The 20,106-nt window shown below is 45.3% G+C and overlaps 1 protein-coding gene across 2 annotated transcripts in view; it reads right to left on the bottom strand.

The window, feature by feature from the left end:
- The window catches only part of LOC119393317 (mucin-5AC), an 87,781-nt gene that overhangs the window by 8,684 nt on the left and 58,991 nt on the right, over positions 1 to 20,106 (bottom strand). Inside the window, exons 6-12 of one of the 2 annotated variants that reach the window (XM_049416203.1) lie at positions 18,130 to 18,247; positions 17,045 to 17,311; positions 13,270 to 13,359; positions 10,238 to 10,455; positions 9,317 to 9,499; positions 3,370 to 4,755; positions 1,927 to 2,602 (exon numbers count right to left, since the gene is read on the bottom strand). In XM_049416203.1, coding sequence (XP_049272160.1) covers positions 1,927 to 2,602; positions 3,370 to 4,755; positions 9,317 to 9,499; positions 10,238 to 10,455; positions 13,270 to 13,359; positions 17,045 to 17,311; positions 18,130 to 18,247 — 2,938 coding nt within the window. The remainder of the gene's footprint in view (positions 1 to 1,926; positions 2,603 to 3,369; positions 4,756 to 9,316; positions 9,500 to 10,237; positions 10,456 to 13,269; positions 13,360 to 17,044; positions 17,312 to 18,129; positions 18,248 to 20,106) is intronic. The other variant, XM_049416202.1, reaches the window with a different exon arrangement.

Raw genomic sequence — 20,106 nt, forward strand, 5'->3', positions numbered from 1 at the left:
CTAATCCTTCAAGGCTTGGTTTCTACTCATTCATGGTGATTATAAGTTTATAATCTTGCATTAGTTTTGCATGTTTGGACGATTTTTGTTCTAAAACATTTTTCAAAGCTCGCTAGGTTGATAACATGGTTTAAAGGGACACTAAAGAGCAAAACGATTTTTCTCATATTAGTAAAAGTACTCTTTCACGATACCAAAAACACCACGCTTGCTGCGAGAAGACGCTTAGTAAGCGAGAAAACACGCAAAAACAAAATGTTGGTGGCGACATCACATTGAAGTTTCCGCACTATTCACCATGACGTCACATGTTTTGAAGGCGCCTACTAGGGACCACGTAGTTCCTAATCGGTAAAAATGAAGTACATTGTCCTCTGAGGGGGCCATAGACTTAACATACCAAGTTTGGGATAATTTTGTTGAGCCAATGGAGCCAAAATACGATAAATACACTTCGAAATTCGTGACGTCACGTGGGGAGATTTCGGCGTGAAATTTAAAAATGAAACTTTGAACTTGATTTTCTCCTCTATTAATTAACCTATGATGGCGAAATTAACGATATTAGAGTTCTCAGAGCACAATTTATCGATGTAAACCGATTCATTGTTTCTCTTTAGTGTCCCTTTAAGCATGGAAGCATCGGATCTTGAGACTTGCATAGTGCGCTGAGCCTTGCGTGAGGACCTCATTGCAGTGGCCATAACTATAAGTGCAAAAATATTATGCAATATCTTTTTGATGGTTGTGAAAGCTGATGTGGAGGAGAATAAGTGGACGAAGTTTAAGAAATATCAAAAATGTGTTTTTTTTTATTGTTGTCAGAAATTTCCATTGTTTGGTGTTTTCTTGAACTTAGCCCGATCGTATCTTTTTACTGAAAAGTTATATAAATATGAGATTCGGCTCTTTGGTAGATAAGTATGCGAAGAATGCATTACGGAATTTTTGTCGGTCTGCCAAAAGGCTTTTTGAGATAAAGACCTTCAAAATAAAGAAAAGAACGTTTCCTGGGCCAATTTTGAGGTTTTTTATAAAAACATCTACACAACACATAAAAACTACAAATACCTGAACACAAGCAAAAACACGCGTATATTCAGTTAAAGAAATTTCAGCTACCTAACTTTAATATATTTTGCGCATTTCATAACGAAAGTTGGCTAAAACAGCAGAGTGAATGAGCACTCCACTCCACCTCTTCTTCATCGATTCCCTGTGCTTCGAAAAAATTTTTGCGGCAAAACAAATTGCAGATCTCTTTTTTCCACTCATAAGGCAATAATATATAAAATTTTGAAATAAATTTAAGAGGTCGACCAGCCATCGTTTGTTCGATCTTATGTGGAATTACCCAGATGTAGATGTTTGGCTTACTGGAAAATAAAGTTTGTTGTGCTGAGCTAAAATATTACGTTCAGATAAACGTTGACATCAGGATCAGATACAAAAATTTACCAGAATGTTCAAGTTTCATCCTAAGACCACTCACACTAAGATAGATCAGTTCTGCAAAGTAAAAGCAACAGTCTCAAACACACAAAAGTGCCTGATGCTACAATAATGCAATACAATAACCATAGGCGTGCGCAGGGTTCCCCATCAGCGGTGGGGGGGGCGAAGGTTCATCGCAGCGACCCCACCCCCCTGCTAAGTCAACGTCCGAGGCAACTTTTGCGCCCCCCCCCCTTTCCTCTTAGGTGACTAGGAGGGTCAATGTGTGGGGCAGATTTTGCCCCCCCCCCCTCCTCTTATGTGATTAGGGGGGGTGCCCCCCCCTGCCCCCCCTGTGTGCACGCCTATGACAATAATACATAATTGCCTGTATGTCACTGTAGTCTTAGGTTGTTGCATACTATAGGTGGAGCCTATATGTCAGTCTTAGGTTGTCATCGACTACTATAGTGCGACCTTCTGTTTGCTTACCTGACTGTGGTATTTTGGTAATCAACGAACCGGAACCACTTCCTAGAACAAATGGCTGTGGTGCATCAGCTTGAGAGCATTCAGACTGCTCCGGACACGGCACGCTGTGTTGCTGCAACTGCAGTGGCTTCACTGCCACCGGTGGTTTGGGACCGCCTTTCTTCTTGCCGTAAATGTATTCGTGCAGGGACGGTGCCGGGGTAGAGTGGGCGAAGCTACAGCAGTGGCCAGCTGGCTTTCTGTTGACCACGGATGCAGCAGCTTGCTGCTGTTGTTGACAGCATGGCTGCAAAGATGGCATTGTGCCTGAGTGTCCTCCTGCTTCAATAGTGGCTGGTCCATGCGAAACAGCCACGGTGTCCGCGTCCAAACGAACCTGCTCCAGTGTGTCTGGGCTGCCCGGCGTGGTGTCCATCAGCTCTGAAGACTGTACTCCGCCCCTGGAATGTCGTTCCGGTCCTTCATTCATAGCACTAGGATGGCTCAATGACAGCGACCTCTGTGGGATGCTTGAAGGCCGCGAAGCCCAAGTTGTTGTGAGTGTTGCATCCTTCCTGGGCAGCGGTTTGGTGAAGTTGGCTTTGATAGGAATCCCACTGCCCTTGGTTGAGCCACCGAGCGTAAAACTTGTCTGAGCATCACTGTGAGCATCCCTGTGGCCTACTTCAGCTGCCTCCTGAACACAGGAACAAGAAATAGCAAATGTGACAATCAAGAAGAATAAATACTGGTAGTGCATACCGCAACATGAGAGAAAAATGCCAGGAAAGAGGGAGCAGAACCATCCTATTCTCTATTCCCTGTGTCATTTTTTTTTTCATGCTATTTTTCCTGTCATGAGGCACTACAAATATTGGCAGTATGCAATAATTCAAGGATACCCTTGATGCATAGTGCAGGAAATACACGCATTGTGTTCCTTATGCAAGTATGGGTGTGCTACAAATCATATAAAATGTATGAGTAGTATAATGCATGGAGGTCTATCAAGTTCACTCATTTGACTACAAGTATGCCCAACATCACATAGTAGAGTGTACGTGTAGGCAAGTTGGAGATTCATGATTAGGAAAAGTAACTGCAAAAACACATATGTCAGAGAAAGAGACAACCAGAAGCAGTGCATTGTCGCTTTCTCTGTCTTGTGCGTTTTTGCATTTACTTTTCCTAAAGTGACATCATCATCAACACACCCTGTTACAAAGCCAACTAAACACAAAAATACGCGTGGTAGCTGAGTATATGGAAATACATGTGGTAGCTGAAATTCCATATACTGGAAGCATATATTCAATATTCAATACAAATTGATATCAGCAAGAAAAATCTTAGGTTTACTTTGTTACATCCAGTACTAATTCATTGTAGTACCCATGTTCTTTTTGAAGATGTGTGAATGTACCGAGATAAAGGCTCATACATGCCATAAGTAAGCAGTCTCACACTTACATCTTCATCCTCTTGAGGAGGGGGAGATAAAAGGTCCTCATCGTCAGACAGGCACTCATCCTCTTCTTTGTCCTCAGCATCAAGTTCTTGCTTTGAAGCAGACGAAACAATGACATCTGATATGTCTTCTAAGCTGCCCAGGTCAGTCAAAATAACTGTGTCGTTAGCACACTGGACATGCAGGCCTCTCAGTGAGGTTTGCGGACTCTGTGCCCTTTCGAAGATCCTCTGGATCTCTTGGACTTCCCGGCGACTCCTTTCCAGAGGCTTCATGCCATGCAGGTGCCTCAGGCCAGAGGAGTCGGAGTTGTTTCTGCAGGCATCCACTTCCAAGTCATCCTCATCCCCATCTTCAACATCCTCCTCATCATCCTCTTCAAGGCTGTCATCCAACCTTCTCCTCACACACTCGCTGGGGTCTCGCCACAGGGGACCCTTTCCTAAGCCATTTCTATCACCCAAAGTCTGATTTGAGGGTTCTTCTAAGTCATTTCCATTCAAGGCTTCTGCATCTTCTTCCTCCAAGCTATGATGAGGGAAGTATGGATTCACGAGCGCCAGATTCAAGTTGCCAAAATCACCACCCCGGCCGTATCGCTCCAAAAGCTGCCTGCCCCTGCGCCGCCCCCTGGAGAATACCGACTGTGGAGGCCTCAAGTGTGTTGGCTCCGACTGTGTGCTTCCGATGCTGTCCCGGCTGTCCGACCGTGGAACGTCCCTCTCGCCACCGATGCTGTGATACATTCTCCCAGGAAGGTAAGTGTGGAACCGTTCCAAAATGTCCGGCTGGTGAAAGTCAAAGCCAAAACGTGGGTCCCCCGTGGGGCTTGCGCGGGGACTGTCGATGTTGTCGCACGTTTCCGACAAGCTAGCATCAAGCTCGGTCTCCAGAGCCTTGCGCTTCCGAACCACCAACGACGGCAGGCTCTCGTTGTCGTTGTCGTCCTTGTTGTTGTTACAACCATCGCAGTCGGCCAGCTTCAGCTCCGTGGCGGCTGTCAGGAGGTTCTTGAGAGCTGCCGAGCTGCCCATGGCAATCATCTTGTGCTTGGAATTGATGAGGTTCCTCAGCATCGACACGGCACCCATCTCCCACAGGGTGCGCTGGTCTTGGGCGCAGTGCGCGGACAAGTTCCATAGTGTGCCGCACGCATTGCTGACGACAGTGAGGCTGGGAGATTTGAGCTGCTTAAGGAGAATCTGCAGGCAGCTGTGCGCACGCAGGGTTTGTCGGTGCTGTTCCTGCAGTGCAACGTAGCTGGACACATTGCGAAGGATGCCACCCCCATTCTCGACGACAGCCAGCGTCTTGGAGGGGCTGCGGTAGGTGAGTGTGCCAACAAGAAAGGCCAGGGCCCCTTCCACATTGCAGATGTCCACCTAGGGGGAAAAAAACAAGACAAAGAAAATTACGACAATGCTTTGTTAAATATAACTGACAAGATATACATTTAAAGAAAACCAAGATACAGAAATACTGATTTGTTCTTTAATGACAGAACAGGTGCACTTTCACAAGAATTAAGTTTCAGTTAGCTCCAAGAAATTGCGAATCACTTGCGAATGTGTTGTTGTGGTATGTTTGTTTGCCAATGTCAACAAAAATGAAGGTCATTATGGTAAGTCCATTGCATACACAAAGGAATGTAAAGAATGTGATACCGGATTTTTCAGAAAATGTTCAACATTTCTAAGTAGAAAATTTCGATAACTTATTTTCTTGAGATTGCTTTTGCCCCAGAACGTATTTCAGGATGACTTAAAGGGGTCATGAAGCACCCCTTGGGCTGATTGAAAAAACACATCCTGCGGAAAGCTGACACGGCTATGAACTGCTCTGCCAAATATTACAGTCGTGCGCGCCGCGTAATGGCCACAAGCGGAGCGCGAAGTTGCCGTTTCCCCAGGCACCCTCTTTTCAAACAGAGGCCGGTTCTCACTCTCGTCGGTGGGCGGGGCGTCTGTCCGCTGTACGTCGCAAGAGACATAGCATGCTTATTGGCCGATAGCCGACGTAAATCGAGAGCGGCGTTCGGATCAGATGCGCTTCTTGCCGCGGGGTGCCGCCACTTGCCGGCACCGCACTCCTCAGTACACGGTAGCCGCACTCCTCAGTACACGGTAGCCGCACTCGCGCAAGCGAATCACAGCGGGAGAGCGATCGCGTTTCATGACGCGCGCTGGCGTAACTTCTTTCCCCCATGCCATCTCTCCCTGTCTAGCTTCCAGTGCGCTCGCCGGCACGAGAAAAGAGAGAAAGTGCTGGGAGCGTGCGCCAAACCCCCGTAACTCCGCTGATTCTTGACGGATTCGAGAAATTTTTGCGGCAATCGATTCGGGAGGCAGTACACTCCGATACTGAGGCCATTAGATCATTACTTGGAGAAGTGGTTCATGACCCCTTTAAGGTAAGAATCTGACAAATAATTACACGAATTAGATTAATTGTGTCTTTCCTAAACAAGTCAGGCAAAGATTCTGGTCTGAATACTAGTTAGAAATGCTCCCATAGTTGAAAAATTGTATTACAGGGCTTAGTGTCCCAATGTAACTCATAGGCTGGGAGAGATGCCATAAGGCAGTATTCGAGGGTAATTCTAACTACATATCTGAGATTCTTTTAACTTGCACTAAAAGCATGGTGCAAAAGCATCTTCATGCAGCGTCCATCACAATGCAGCTGTAGTGGCTAGGAATATGCAAGACCGTGCTTAGCAGGAGCACACCAAGCTTGCTTCATTCATTTACATACTATTCTATGCCAATAATGCAATCTTTGTGACTGTCCTTAACTCAATGACTATATTTCGTGCTACCATACCTTTACGAATATGATTTCCAAAAGATTCCACGTTCCTATAAGTGTTACTTATTTATGAATGCACATGCGTGCATCCACGTGTGTTCTTTGTGCGAATGGTTCATGCTATGCGTCGTGCTTGACAACAAGACTAAGTTTCCTTATGATATCAACATGCGGATTAATGATAGGAGTAACAGTAGGAGATAGGAAGACAGCAGAGTGGGTCAGAGAACAAACAGGTGTAGCCGATATCCTAGTTCAGTGGTTCTCAAAAGGGGGTCCACGGACCCTAGCGGGTACGCGAACAAGTTTTTGGGGGTCCGCGAACACCATCCTCGACAAAAAAAAAAAAAACACGTTTTTTGTAGGCGCGCTATGCCCTGTGACAACGGCTCGTTCTAATTTTTGGCATGCTTCACCGCATAGCACACTATTATTGCGGCGGAGCTGACTTATGTTTCCCCTTCTCCGTGAGATGGCAGTAAAAGTTTATTGCAGTTTTCTACAACATATGCACGCGAGAATACTTCTTCTAGGCTTGCATATTTGAAGAGCAAACATAGCTAGAAACATGTTGAACGTGGCTGCAGATCGCACGACATATTGACAAGCTGTTAAGATCGAATTGGCGTGGCATTTTAGTTTGGCCACATTAGTTTGACCCCCCCCCCCTTCTTTTTTTTCTTTTTTTCTCTCACAGCAAGGGGTCCCTCATCACATCCACCGGCCCACAAGGGGTCTCCGAAACATTCATGGCTGAGAACCACTGTCCTAGTTAATATAAAGAGAAAAAAAAATTGGCCGCCATCCCACCCTGTGAACGTGAATGTCCAGCGAAGCTGTATCAAACACCACACACACCAATGGGGGGGTATGTTTTATTATTACTTTAGAGTAATGGTAGTGATAATTGCTTTGTTGTCGCTTTGGTAGAACGTAATTGGTTCCGCGACCATTGTATTCATGCTGTTCTTCTGGTGTCCTTAATTTCCGTGGTCTATCCACGGCAGTCATAGAATGAACTGAATGAGTGCTAGACGGGTCTCCCTTTTATATATGGAAGTGGAAAACACACGCGAGGAGAAGGAAGGGCCGTTAGACATCATTCGAAGCCCTCATGTGAAGTACAAAGCAGCTGCAATGAAATCTTTACCGAGAATGCGTGGGAGGGTGTTCCCATTGTTCACAGGCACCTTATCATCCATCATCCGGTTTTGCTGCTTGTTTTATGGTTTTCTGTATTGAAACGAATACTGAGCTCTATGCTGCATGCCTGATTGCAAATAAAGATATGCCATTTGCCTTCAATTGTTAAAGGGCCCCTAAACCACCCAGAGGTCTAAATTTAGTTGTGGCATTGCAGTTGTACACGACTCTACAGCGAACACTAGCAGAGTTACACGTGTTTGCTCGTTTCGCTCTTTCCTTCGCTACGCTGCAATTGTCGGCTCATCTGTCCACCTCTCCGAATGCCCATCCACAGTGTCCGAGGTGAAAATGCAAAGAGCGCGCGCACCTGCTAGCAGAGGAGCACACAAGCATCTGTTAGTGGTTTAGAGGACCTTTAACCTGATGTTTTGTGTTTATACCACAAAATTTTCTGACCAACGAGAGGTATTGTTAATCTTTAGTGGACCAGTGTGGTGAGTCGTGAGATTTGCCCAATTTCTGCGACACATATGTGCTATGGGAGTTTTGCATTTACGCCACGAAATTTTCCGACCAACGAGAGGTATACAGCTTCACTGTAAGAAGTGGTCCTGGGAAGGGCACGTCATGAAAAGGACAGATAACCGATGGTCCCTTAGAGCGACATAATGGATGCCAAGAGGTTTGAAGTGCGGCCGAGGACATCAAAGGGGTTAGGTGGAGCGACCAAATTAAGAAATTTGCAGCCATAAAATGGGATCAGATCACTGGTACAGGTGCTTGTCCTGCAGTGGGCATAGGATAGGCTGACACTCATGATGAATATAATAGAAGTTCGAAGACTGTCACAGACCACTAAGCATCTACACACAACCTGCAATCCATATGTTGTGCGGCCCTCCTCTAAATCAACTATGAAATTACTATGTCCTAATGAGCTACAATTTCACTATGCTGTCTCATTTTTCTCGTTGACCAGTAGCTGCTATGTTCAAAAGGGTGCACCAGGCCAGGGAAGAGCAATAGCTGACAAATCAGTTCTATGGAAGCCCACGAGGTAGAGAAAGGTTTGTGAAAGGAAACGATTGTCATCCATCTGTTTGCAGCACGATGGCACTAAGGAAATACCTTTCACCACTTTGTGGGCTTTGCATGAACTCCATCTGTCATATTCAGAGCTCCTACAAGTTGTCGATTAATCTGCCCTCATGCTACGATTTTCTTGGCCCCTGGTTAGCTGAGATGGAACAGCAACTATCCCAGAAAGGCGATTGTCTGAGATTTGAACTAAGCCCAGGACGAATTTTTCATCAAGTAAGATGCTTTCTTTCTGAGAAATTGGCATGAACTTCCTTGGTAGCTTCATACTACAAATGGGCACATGACAATTCTTATCTTTCAGCAATGGCTGGAAAGCTTTACAAAGTTGAGTCCACCTGTAGCTGCGGCAAACCCCATAGGTCACCATGTCATACAGAAAGATTTCAATGTTTTCGCAAGTTCAGTGCCATGTCATACTAATTTTACAAAAAAGTAAGTTTTACAAGGGTGGTAATTCGGGCTAGTTGGTTCTTCGTGGTCCTCTAGAACAGTGTAGGCAAGGGGTGAACTATTACGAAGAAACATACAAGTGCTGTAAGAAATATGGAAGGGGTGCTTACGCATTGATCACCAAGCCTATCAAATCAGCTTCCAGAATTTCTCTTGTAATCTGTTCTGAGCCTCAACTGACAACACAGCATTTGTTAAACATTGGAATGCACACACATCGAGAACAGTGACGAGCCAAATTGCCTAGTTTATATTTTTCTGCATTGTATCGTGCGATGACCTTTTCAATCGTTCATCCCTTCTCTATGCACTGTTCTAGACAAACTGTATGACAAACTTTGAGAACACACACGTAACCTTTATACTAGGAACAACATACAGGACGAAGAAAATGTAAAAACAATGAAGGAATGTGTTTAGCCCTATTGCAAGACATACTTTGTTGGCAGTGCAATGGGCAGAGAGGTTCCATAGTGCCGAGAGGATGCTCTTGAGTGTGGCCTCCTTGCGGGCCTCCATTGAAGCCTCCATGAGAAGGGGCACTGCGCCAACCTCCCTCAAGGTCTCGCGGCTTCCCGAGTCAGCTCGCCACGACAGGTTGCGTAACACACTGGCAGTCACCTGCATAAGAGCATATCATTTAATGTCTAGTGAATGTCTATTCACTTCCGTGTTCGTAAGTTCGCTAGTCATAGACATGCCCAAACCCAAGACACTGGCGCAGTGTGGCGCAACTTTCATTGATATTATCAGAATGGCGCAGTAAATACAATTTGGTGCACTTTGGCACAGTTGGCGCAGGAGTTGAAATTGTATTTTATTTTTAATCTACGTGCCATGTTGAAAGAGCTACACTGTCAATAATCAATTACACCAAATAAAGAATGAAAAATAATGATCATAAACATGTCATCAGGACAGCATGATGATCATCACCAGAGTGCTGCCACAGCAACAATGACAGTCGCAACAATGCAGCTGAGGCGGGGGGGGGGGGGGGGGGGTGAAAAAAATGGGGTGCAGCGGAGATTGGGGTGAAAGGGGGGCAATCGCCCTATTGGCCCCAACCCCTCTATTCTTGTAGGGGTGTCATCAGTGGCAACTTGCAAGGGCCACAAAAAGAGATGACAGTCAGCCACTTGTGAAAAGAGAACTCCTGCCAACGCAGTGAGGACGACGATATATGCTAATCTGCTAACTCATCATTACATATTGGTAATAGTTCTGGACCACAAGAGGTAAAAGACTGTAACAAATTACCACTAAGGTCTACGTAGCGCAGTGTTTGTGTTCACTATCCCATCAAAACTGCCTTTTACATACGACAGTGCAATGAAGGTAGAAACAGCCCCCTCGTACCTGTCGCAGGTCCTCGCTGGGCGAGTGCAGCTGTGAGACTAGGGCACGCATGAAGCCTTTCATGGAGCAGAGCAGTGCCTTGTTCGTACCATCACCAAAGGTCAGGTTCGTCAACGCCATGCCGGCATATCGTCGCAATGTCACACAGCTTGGCTCAGCTGTGTTGCCGTGGCTGGTCTGGTCCACCTGGATCAGCTCTGCTATTGCCTGCAGACCACCTGTTTGGTAAAGAACACAGCACACAGTCACCAACACGAAAAATTTACACACCCGATTTTTAGACTGGTTTGCAGGAGGCTTATTATCATACGAGCGCAGTCAGGAAAGGACGCGATGCTCCTCCACATCACAACACACGAAGGTACTACAGCTGGGTTTGTCAACTCTCCGACATGGGGCAGAAAAGGCACAGCAGACAGACCATAAACAAACATGGGCTTATTAACCCAGGATGCGAGACAGTGAGACAGTCAGGGATTGCGAGCAAAGGAAGGCTCACTGCAAGACCAATCGAACAGTAGGTGTGCCTCTGGCACTACTGGCTAAACAAAGGAAGGACCCATCTAGCGCAAGAGCGAGAAGTCATGGGGCAAAGGCACTGTGTAACCAAACTCATTGCAGGCCTGTGAGGGTCTGTCCGCAGCGAAAGAGTGCTAGGCAGAAGAAAGCTCCAGGGGAGAGGGTGCCCGAGACCTACAATGGGGGCTAATCAGGGTGCATCCCAATGACGTGTGCTAGCGCAGTTACCCAATGCCAGGTGGAAGAAGTACGGTATGCGCAGGAAAGTAAGTCCGGCACACTAGCCGTGTCTGCCATGTTTTTGCTGGGTGGCGGTTTTCAGCGGTTGAGTTGGCTCGGGGCTGCAGCATGACGTGCAATGGGGGGATGAGGTACAAAGAGGAGGCACCTTGATTTCCACATACAAGAGACAATTCTGGAGCATGAACAGTCAGAGCCAGAGGGCTCTGTGTGCTAAAGGCAATACACTGCACTATATATAATGGTCATGGCGTGTAGCAGTTGGGGCAGAAACATAAGAGTGCGGCGGGTCATTGCAGGCATGAAACCATGAGGATAAACTGTCTTTGGTGCAGTAAACATGGGACAAGGAGACAAAGGCCAATGATAGCGGCCATGACAGGAAGTATGCTTTATCCGATTTCAGACAAAACATGTCGGTCTGTGCTCACGCATACGCTGCTGATCTGCACTGCTGCACCCAGTATAGGTTGATTGCTGGTGCGTAATTTAATATAATTTGCTGACTGCAGGGCAACTTACGGCAGAGATGGAATATTCAACAGGCACAGTTTTGTCTAACTGAAACTCTCTTGTTCTAATACACATAAAAACTTAACTGTTGCATCTTAATAGTAAACAATTAGTCCACACGCTCAAACACAACAGCTCTGTAACACTTTGTGTTTGTTGCACAAATAGGCATATATGCAAAACGCCAGAGCATCACGTAGCTTAGTGTACAATTCCAAGATCAAGCTAAGCTCACGTCGTAATCTTGCGACTTGCATGACCTTGTGACATCACTCGTGTGCCTATTCAGGCTGTCTTTTGACAAAAGCAGCTTGCTCGTGCACATTTATAGCATTTATGGGCCTGTTGGCATCTCTGCAGTTATGCATGTAACACTGGTAGGACACTCATGCAATATAGAAAAGAGTGATAAGCTGACTACAGAGAGTGTTTTGGCTTTGAACTCGCCTACTACCACAGCGACAGTTTCTCGGAATGGACACCACCATTCAACAAAGTCTTTTCAACAAAGAGGCACTGCTTACAATGCATGTGTTACCTTTGTCACCTACAGTATTGCATGCCATGGCCTCCTGAATGCACACACACTTCCACTCTCACTGTCTGTATGGTGCTCAAAACCCTGCACAAGCTGCCAAGCGCCATGGTTTGGAGACATATTTCTTTGTTTTTGAGTACATTTTTATGAAACGTTCGCAGCTTATGTATTTTTATGTCCTGATTTAAAATATGCAATCATTTTTAGTACACTATGCTGTTTTCAAAATATAAAATATTTCATGTATATTGTTGGGAGCAAGATTTATTTTTAAATTGTGAGAGTTATAAAGCAAATCAGCATATCACAATAAGCTGGGATGAACACTGTATGCAATAAAACACAAATGGATGTTCTAGGCCCATTTGAACAAAAGCTATGGTACATTGAACACTTGGCAAGTGAGCAATGTTGAGCTCGGTCAAACTGGGATCAAGCTGGGGATGTTTAACATACCATAACTTTTGTTCAAATGGGCCTAGAACATCCATTCTTGTTTTATTGCATACAGTATTCATTCCAGGTTATTTTGATAGGCTGATTTGCTTGGTAACTCTCACAGTTTAGAAATGAGGCCTACTCCTAACAATACAAAAACTATTTAATAGTTTCAAAACTACATATTGTATTAGAACAATAATTGCATGTTTGAACTCCGCACATAAAAATACATAAGCTGTGAAAGTTTCATAATGATGCTCAAAAACAAGAAACGTGTTTCAGAAGCAGGGTCTCCCCTTAAACTCGCAACTGCATATTACCACAGGGATTCGAGTTCAATCACCAGTTGTGACAGTGGTGATGGTTGACAATATTTTGTTTTTCGTGGAGCTGAAGACAAGGTTGCCCAACGACAGCACAACCACATCACCATCATGACAACACATGTGTGGAAAGAATGAATGAATGAATGAATGAATGAATGGATCCAGAAACCACAGTATCATGTTTTAAAGCTGCTGCCTTGAATGTCTATGTATTTGGAATGGCTATCCGGACTGACGACAGCACAAAAAAAATGAAGGAAAGAAGATAATGGTACAACTGCTTACATGTCTGTGAGTCATTATCCAAGCAATTTCACATAAGAATTAGTTTCTGCCAACTGCTTCTGTCAAGAAAACATGGCAACAACAAAAATGGTAATACGTATATAATACCTGTGAAATATGCTGGAAAAACTGGAGGAGGTACCTTTAACGGCTAGTTGCAATGCACTCACCAAGTTGGCACATGGCGTGCCTGTGTTCTTCATCAAAGGACAGCTTCATGAGCGCTGCAATAGCTGATCCTGGATGTTGGTCACCAGGTTCTAAAAAAGATATCCAAGGGACCGTTAGTTTCTGAACGTAATGCACCTTCAGTTATCATAATAAATTCCATTGCGACCTTTGCATACAAATGGTAGCACTATATATGAAAAAACTAGAGCTGTGTGAATAGCAAAATTTTGGGTGCGAACCAAATTCAAATATTGAAGTGTGAGTGCGAATCGAATCGAATATTTTTTCTAATATTTCTCCGAATATTTCTAGAATATTTTTCGAATACTTCAAAGCGAAATCGCAGAAAGAAAAGTTAGAGAGGATTCCTAAGCATATTCTTATGAGATAGCAACATGAAAGTGTTTCTTTTCGCTAGGTTGATGAAGCGCTGGCGGGGTGGTGTTTCATAGTTGTCTTATCAAGAATGAGGCAATGTAGAGGCCGAATTGTATTTATGTGCATGGTTTGGTGCAACCAAAGTGTTGCCAACAACACTTTACACGTGATAGGCAAAGATACCATTTCCTCTGCCTCTCCTCCTCTTTCAACTTCTGTGGAAGCCCAACTGATGTGGCGGACAAGGGTCTGCTCCCTTCAAGTCCGGAGTTCCAAATCTGCCTCGTAGACGTCGATATTAACACCTCTGCCACATTTTTTCATCTCCATGTTGGAACCAGCGCTTTCTTGAGTTAATACATTTGCGACCGTAGCGGATCTTGAAAGGCAGCTTTGCCGCAATACCGGGGTGTGACGAGGTGAAGCATATAGAAAATCTAGGGACCACTTTCAATCGGATGTTGACTGTCTCTTGGCTAAGTTCGACCGTAACGGAGCTTGAAAGGCAGCAAAACTGCTAGCCGGCCTAGATGGAACAAATTCATTGTGGTACTTGCGCTTGTCCGCGTGTACACCTTTCTTCGTCCCCGTTCGTTTTCGCACAAGTACCACAGTGAAAGGCAGCTTTGCCGCAATACCGGGGTGTGATGAAGTGAAGCATATTGAAAATCTAGAGACCACTTTCAATCGGACGTTGCCTGTGTCTTGGCTAAGTTCGACAGTAACGGCGCTTGAAAGGCAGCTTTGCCGCAATACGAGAGTGTAATGAGGTGAAGCATATTAAAAAAATCTGAAGGGGTCACTTTCAATCGGACATTGACTGTATTTGTTTTTGAGAAGTTCGAATAGTTCGAATATTAAAATTCCAGTGCAAATCGAATCGAATAGCAAACACCATTCGAAAAATATTCGAAATTTCGGATATTTGCACATCCCTAGAAAAAACTCATTCTATCATTTCAACTGCAGGCATAGCCTGCCTGCTATTCTGGCAAGGCCACTTAGGCCTCAACATCATTCTTGTACAGTGTGATCCTACACCCATTTTGCATTCAAGAAAGTAAACTGCCCTTGTTTTGCATTAAAATCAAAACACTTTAAAAAGGGCAAATTCTCATACAAGGTCACCAATGGCCACGAGTCAGACAACGAAATCTTTTTACGTGTTTAGGCATTTCTCACTGTAAGTATCAGGCAAGAACCCTTAGTTCTTAGCTCGTCAAGCTTTCTAATGCCTATGATTTCAAGCACCCAACAAGCAGCTCCAGATTCCAGCAATCACATGAGAAAGCAGAGAGCCGTTTGCAATCTAAAAGCTGTTGTGCATAGCAGAAGATTTCTACTTAGCATTACTATGTTCTCCAGACAGCACCAACATGTTTAGTGAAAGCCCACTATAACCCTTACTTGGACAAAAGTTGAGCAACACCTGTCGAGGCCTCTCAGAAGAAAGGAAACTCGTAGACACTCTCGCTAGATTGCGTTGCCAGGAAACACGAAGGCTACAGGCGACAAGCATTAGATCAGAACCGCAGATGTATGGCTTGTGATATGTACCTCTTCTGTAGGGTAGCCGTAGCGGTTGTCTCTGGCCAGTGCCCTCACTGCTATATCACTGAGAAGTGAAGACGAGCAATCTTTCAGCATACCGTAAAATGCCGAGAAAGCGCCCCCCACCCATTTTCGGGAAATCTGAAATAGGCGCCAGTTACCGAGCAAGCGCCCCTCCTCCCCCGCGGCCACTTTTTTTTTCAAGACGGGCATCGCTTGTGTAAAAAGAACCACAAGAATGAGTACACTGAATGCCTATATGTTGTTTATGAAATTCCGTTGGCACGTGGCCGTTCATATATTGGTCAAACCGGTCGCTGCTTCAATGGTTTGAAAGTGACGAGGGGGAATAAAAACAGTAAATAAATAAAGCATTTCATTAGAAACGTGGATGGGCATTTCTTTATTTTTAGCCGCTCTCCCTCCGCCATCTTGAATTTCGGTCCGGGACCGAGCAAGCACCCCCCTCCAAATTTGGTCAGATTATTCTTCACCGTAGTGGGGGGGGGGGGGGGAGGCTTGCTCGGCATTTTACAGTAAGTGAAATGAACTGGTGCTTTCATTTCTCAATCCTAATAAACAACCAAGAGAAAGGCAAGATCTGTCATCGCCTGCTGCACAGTCTTGCAGATAAATGTTGCACAACCAAGTGGCTAGTGCATTTGCCATAAATGCCTAGTGATTTCTACAAAGCTATCGGACTTATGTGCTTGAAGGAGGAAAGGTTCAGAGGCTGTTACCATCACTGTCACAAAATGGTAGGTGGTGCCTTTGTGTTGGGACTTACACTAGAACAGGGGTCTCAAACTCGCCTCAGCTAGCGGGCTGCAGTAATGAAATTTAGTCCCACAAAGGCTGGGGCAGAAGGGGGAGAGTTTGGATAAAATGTCACGTTAGCACTGCCATTTGAAAGAACGCCTTTCCCATATCCTATATATAGGTCATTTCTGAAGGGGATTTGACGTCAGGTTTCGAAAAACATATCAATACTGATTTCCACAATGACTAAAATCTGGGTGCCGATTCTGAATATATATATATATATATATATATATATATATATATATATATATATATATATATATATATATATATATAGTTTTTCTTCCACGGTGATGTTTCAACTCATAGTGACCGCATGGAGTGCCTCACGAATAAAAATCCTGGAGAACAGTCCCATCTCTGTAGCTTACCTGAACAACGTGCTACTATAGGCGACATAATAATGTGAGTACTACTATTTAGCAAAGTCACAAAACTTTATTCTGTGTGGCCCATGGGCCGCGTATTTGAGACGCCTGCACTAGAAGGAGGAAATATGCAGAGGATGCATCACTGTCAAAAGATATGGCACGTGGTGCTTCCGTGTTGTCTCTACGTGCATACATATATAATGTTATTGTTTGGAAGTAAAGGAAGAATGCAATTCATCCCTAGTTGTCTGTATGGTCGTCATTTAATTGCCTCGATATGCTTGAGCAGATCAGGCCTGCTCACTACCAAACACCACACTCAGCACGTATTGGCAGGCGGTGTCAGAGATGACATTTTCACTATAATAATTAATGCAGCCATCTTCAGGTGTTCCGCTTCACTTGCTGCACTTTACACAAAATCGCAGGGGTCCCAAATAGGTTCTAGCAGTCACAATTAGGCCTCATAGTGATTCCGAATGCTACATTGTCCACTATGTGGCTCTTTCGTGACTATTTAATGACACCTACAGGTCAGATGCCTGCTGGTTCCTTCACCTAATGTGTGCAGTAGATGACAACTCTTACAACCTTTTATGTCGATGTTGTAGAAGGAGCTCACACCACCATTAAACCTGCAGGTGAAACTCACCATTCTGGTTGGGCTCTGCAATGCATGCCTCAAGGTCGTGCAAGTAGTCACAGAAGTCTCGAATCTGCTCCAGAAGACGCAGGACCCGAGCCTCACGGCGGCTCTGACGGTCGTCGGGGTGGGCGTGCACAACGTTATGCAGTGCCTGGCTGGCCCGCAGCCGAAGCTCTCGCACAACTCGGCGCTGTTCGGCCTGGCTCTCCTGAGATTCCCCTTCTTGCTGCTGGTTGCTCCCGTGCAAGAGTTGTATGAGCAGGGGCAGGCAGCCTGTGACAAGCAGAGAGCAAAGGCAGCATATTGTTTTGGCTTCATTGCACCCTACCAGACAAGCCCTAGGCAAACAAACAGATAGTCTTCTTGATAAACTAGTGGTAAAGTTGTGGTAATGCTATGGTAAAGTTATTGTAAAGTTAGTCTACTTGGGCACCAAGGTCTTGTCAGACAAGGCCTTTTGCTGTGTGACAAGAAAGACAAAAGCTTCAAGCATAGCCCAAAGAAAGCACAATATTGTCATGTATATGCAGTTCATTGAGCTCACTTTGACACTACATTCGTCGCATCAATACGGCCTTTCGTATCACCGTACTGGAAGAGCCAGAGTAGCTAGTTGGTTGTACACAGCTGACACTTGCGACGCACTGCTCGAACACCAAGAAAGACACATGCGCCCTGTATACTACGTTTTTCTTTTCATCTTTTTTGGTGTTCAAGCAGCGCATCACAAGTGTCCACTACCCACCCGGCCGATGCACTAATTTCAGCCAATGAGCGTTTGCATGCACAGCGGGTCTGACACTCCTGAGCAGCCTCCCGATCACGCAATGGCGACTTCCATATGAAAAGTTTGGAATTATCAATACTAAGTCCGGACACCACAGCAACTAATAAACAACTGCAGTGAATGAGCTCCCATGAATCTCAACAGCATGTTTTTCCAGCTGGTGTTGGAAAAAGCGAGTGAGCAGTACGTTGTGCAAGTTAGCAGAAGTTCACGGGACAGTCTTGCACAGTGCGCACTAGCGCATTTTTGGAAGAATATGTACAGAGGAGAAATAGTGGTGATTTACATGCCAAAGCTGACTTACCCGACTGTCTCATAGCTAGACAGCTCTCCTGGGAACCAGACATGGTGAGCAATGTCCGACTCAGGTCTTCCTTGTCATGTGTCCCCAACATGGACAGCAGAGAGTACACCATCTCCACCTGCAGGTGTGTTTTCCAGACAACACTATGAATACCCACACTTTGAAACAGTGCGGAGCCACGGCAGCAACATTGTACAGTCACTCGCTAACAGGGGCGTAGCCAAGGGGGGGGTTGGGGGGGTTCAAACCCCCCCCGAAATTTTTCAGTTTTGCTTGCGTATATAGGCATGCACACATACAAACGCACGCACGAACATACATAAAGTATGGTTGAACCCCCCCCGAAAAAAATTTCTGGCTACGCCCCTGCTCGCTAACATTACCACCATGAAGAAATGAAAAGAGGAAGGCCCAGTCAGTATTGAAGGCAGGTGCTCAATTCACATGGTTGTATCAAATGGAGTAACGTTGGCCATCTTCAGCCTCTCAGTTTTACAACACATATATATTAACATCAAAGAGTTCATAAACCCAGCAGATGCTTATGTTATGCACTTGATATGCACAGAGACCCCGGTAAGGTGATGCTGCCACAAAAGATGTTCTTAACAAGATGGCTTCTGGATCGCCTTGTGTAACTCCTATCCATGTGGAAATCCAAATAAGGTAGAAGTTCAGGGAAAGATGGCATCCTGAAGAGATGAAAAATCCTAAGAACATTGGGTGTTGGTGGAGCCAATGTTTCGACAAGCGGTCTTGTCTTCTTCAAGGCTGCAACTTCAAGGGTGCAGTTGCAGCCCTGAAGAAGACATCTCCACTTGTCAAAACGTTGGCTCCAGCGACACCCCGTGTTCCAAGGATTTTTCATCTCCTAGTCACGTGGACGGTTATGCCTGCCCAATGCATGGCACACCAGATTAGTTTACTACAACTGGCAGTCTTTCTGTTGAAATAAAGGCCATGGCTGTGATGTTCTCCCCTCACCTGATGCTCAGCGTGTTGGTTTTTCTTATCAAGAAAGGGGGGGCCCAAATGAGACTGCGCAGTCTCTGAATGCCCTCTGCCTCTCTACATTCACCGACTCCCCTTCTCTGACTGTAGGACAGCTAAGATGTCTGTAGAAATGAAAGACAGTTACGATTCCCGTGTTCTTTTCTCTTCCACGCGAAAAACAACAAATGTACCAATTTCATATCACGGTCACACAGAGTGCTTTAGCTCCAACTACTCTCACAACGTTGAACACATGACAAGTTTCTGATACTTATAAACACTGGACAACCTGTCCTGTTTAGCAGCAAGGTGAAACTGGACAGCACATTTCAGTGAAAGTTGTATACCTTAACACTTGCCACATGATATTGGAACTTAATCTATTAACATAGGTCTGTGCAGGGTTCTCCATTATGGGGAGCCAAGTTTCGCCGTAGTAACCTCCTGCCCTGCCTCGTTGATCAACAGGTGTAAAAAGGAAAATTAAGCAATGATGTGCTCCTCACAACAGCCTGCCTTCGGTCCTCAGCTTTTCGGGTGCAAAGGTGGGAAGTAGGGAAGTAAACATGTTCTTGGAGTGCAACATCAGGGGTCCTCCACCACCATTATCAAAATCCTGTGTGGCCATATCCCTGCAGTTAAAGGGGTCATGAACCACTTTTCCAAGTAATGATCTAATGACCTTAGTATCGGAGTTTACTGCCTCCCAAATCGATTGCCGCAAAAATTTCTCGAATCCGTCAAGAACGAGCGGAGTTACGGGGGTTTGGCGCACGCTCCCAGCGCTTTCTCTCTTTTCTCGTGCCGACGAGCGCACTGGAAGCTAGACAGGGAGGGATGGTACGGGGGTAAGAAGTTACGTCAGCGCACGTCATGAAACGCGACCGCTCTCCCGCTGTGATTCGCATGCGCAAGTACGGCTACCGTGTACTGAGGAGTGTGGCGCCGGCAAGTGGCAGCACCCCGTGGCAAGAAGCGCATCTG

Source organism: Rhipicephalus sanguineus, chromosome 5, assembly GCF_013339695.2.
Source record: "Rhipicephalus sanguineus isolate Rsan-2018 chromosome 5, BIME_Rsan_1.4, whole genome shotgun sequence".
Classification (NCBI taxonomy): Eukaryota; Metazoa; Arthropoda; class Arachnida; order Ixodida; family Ixodidae; genus Rhipicephalus; species Rhipicephalus sanguineus.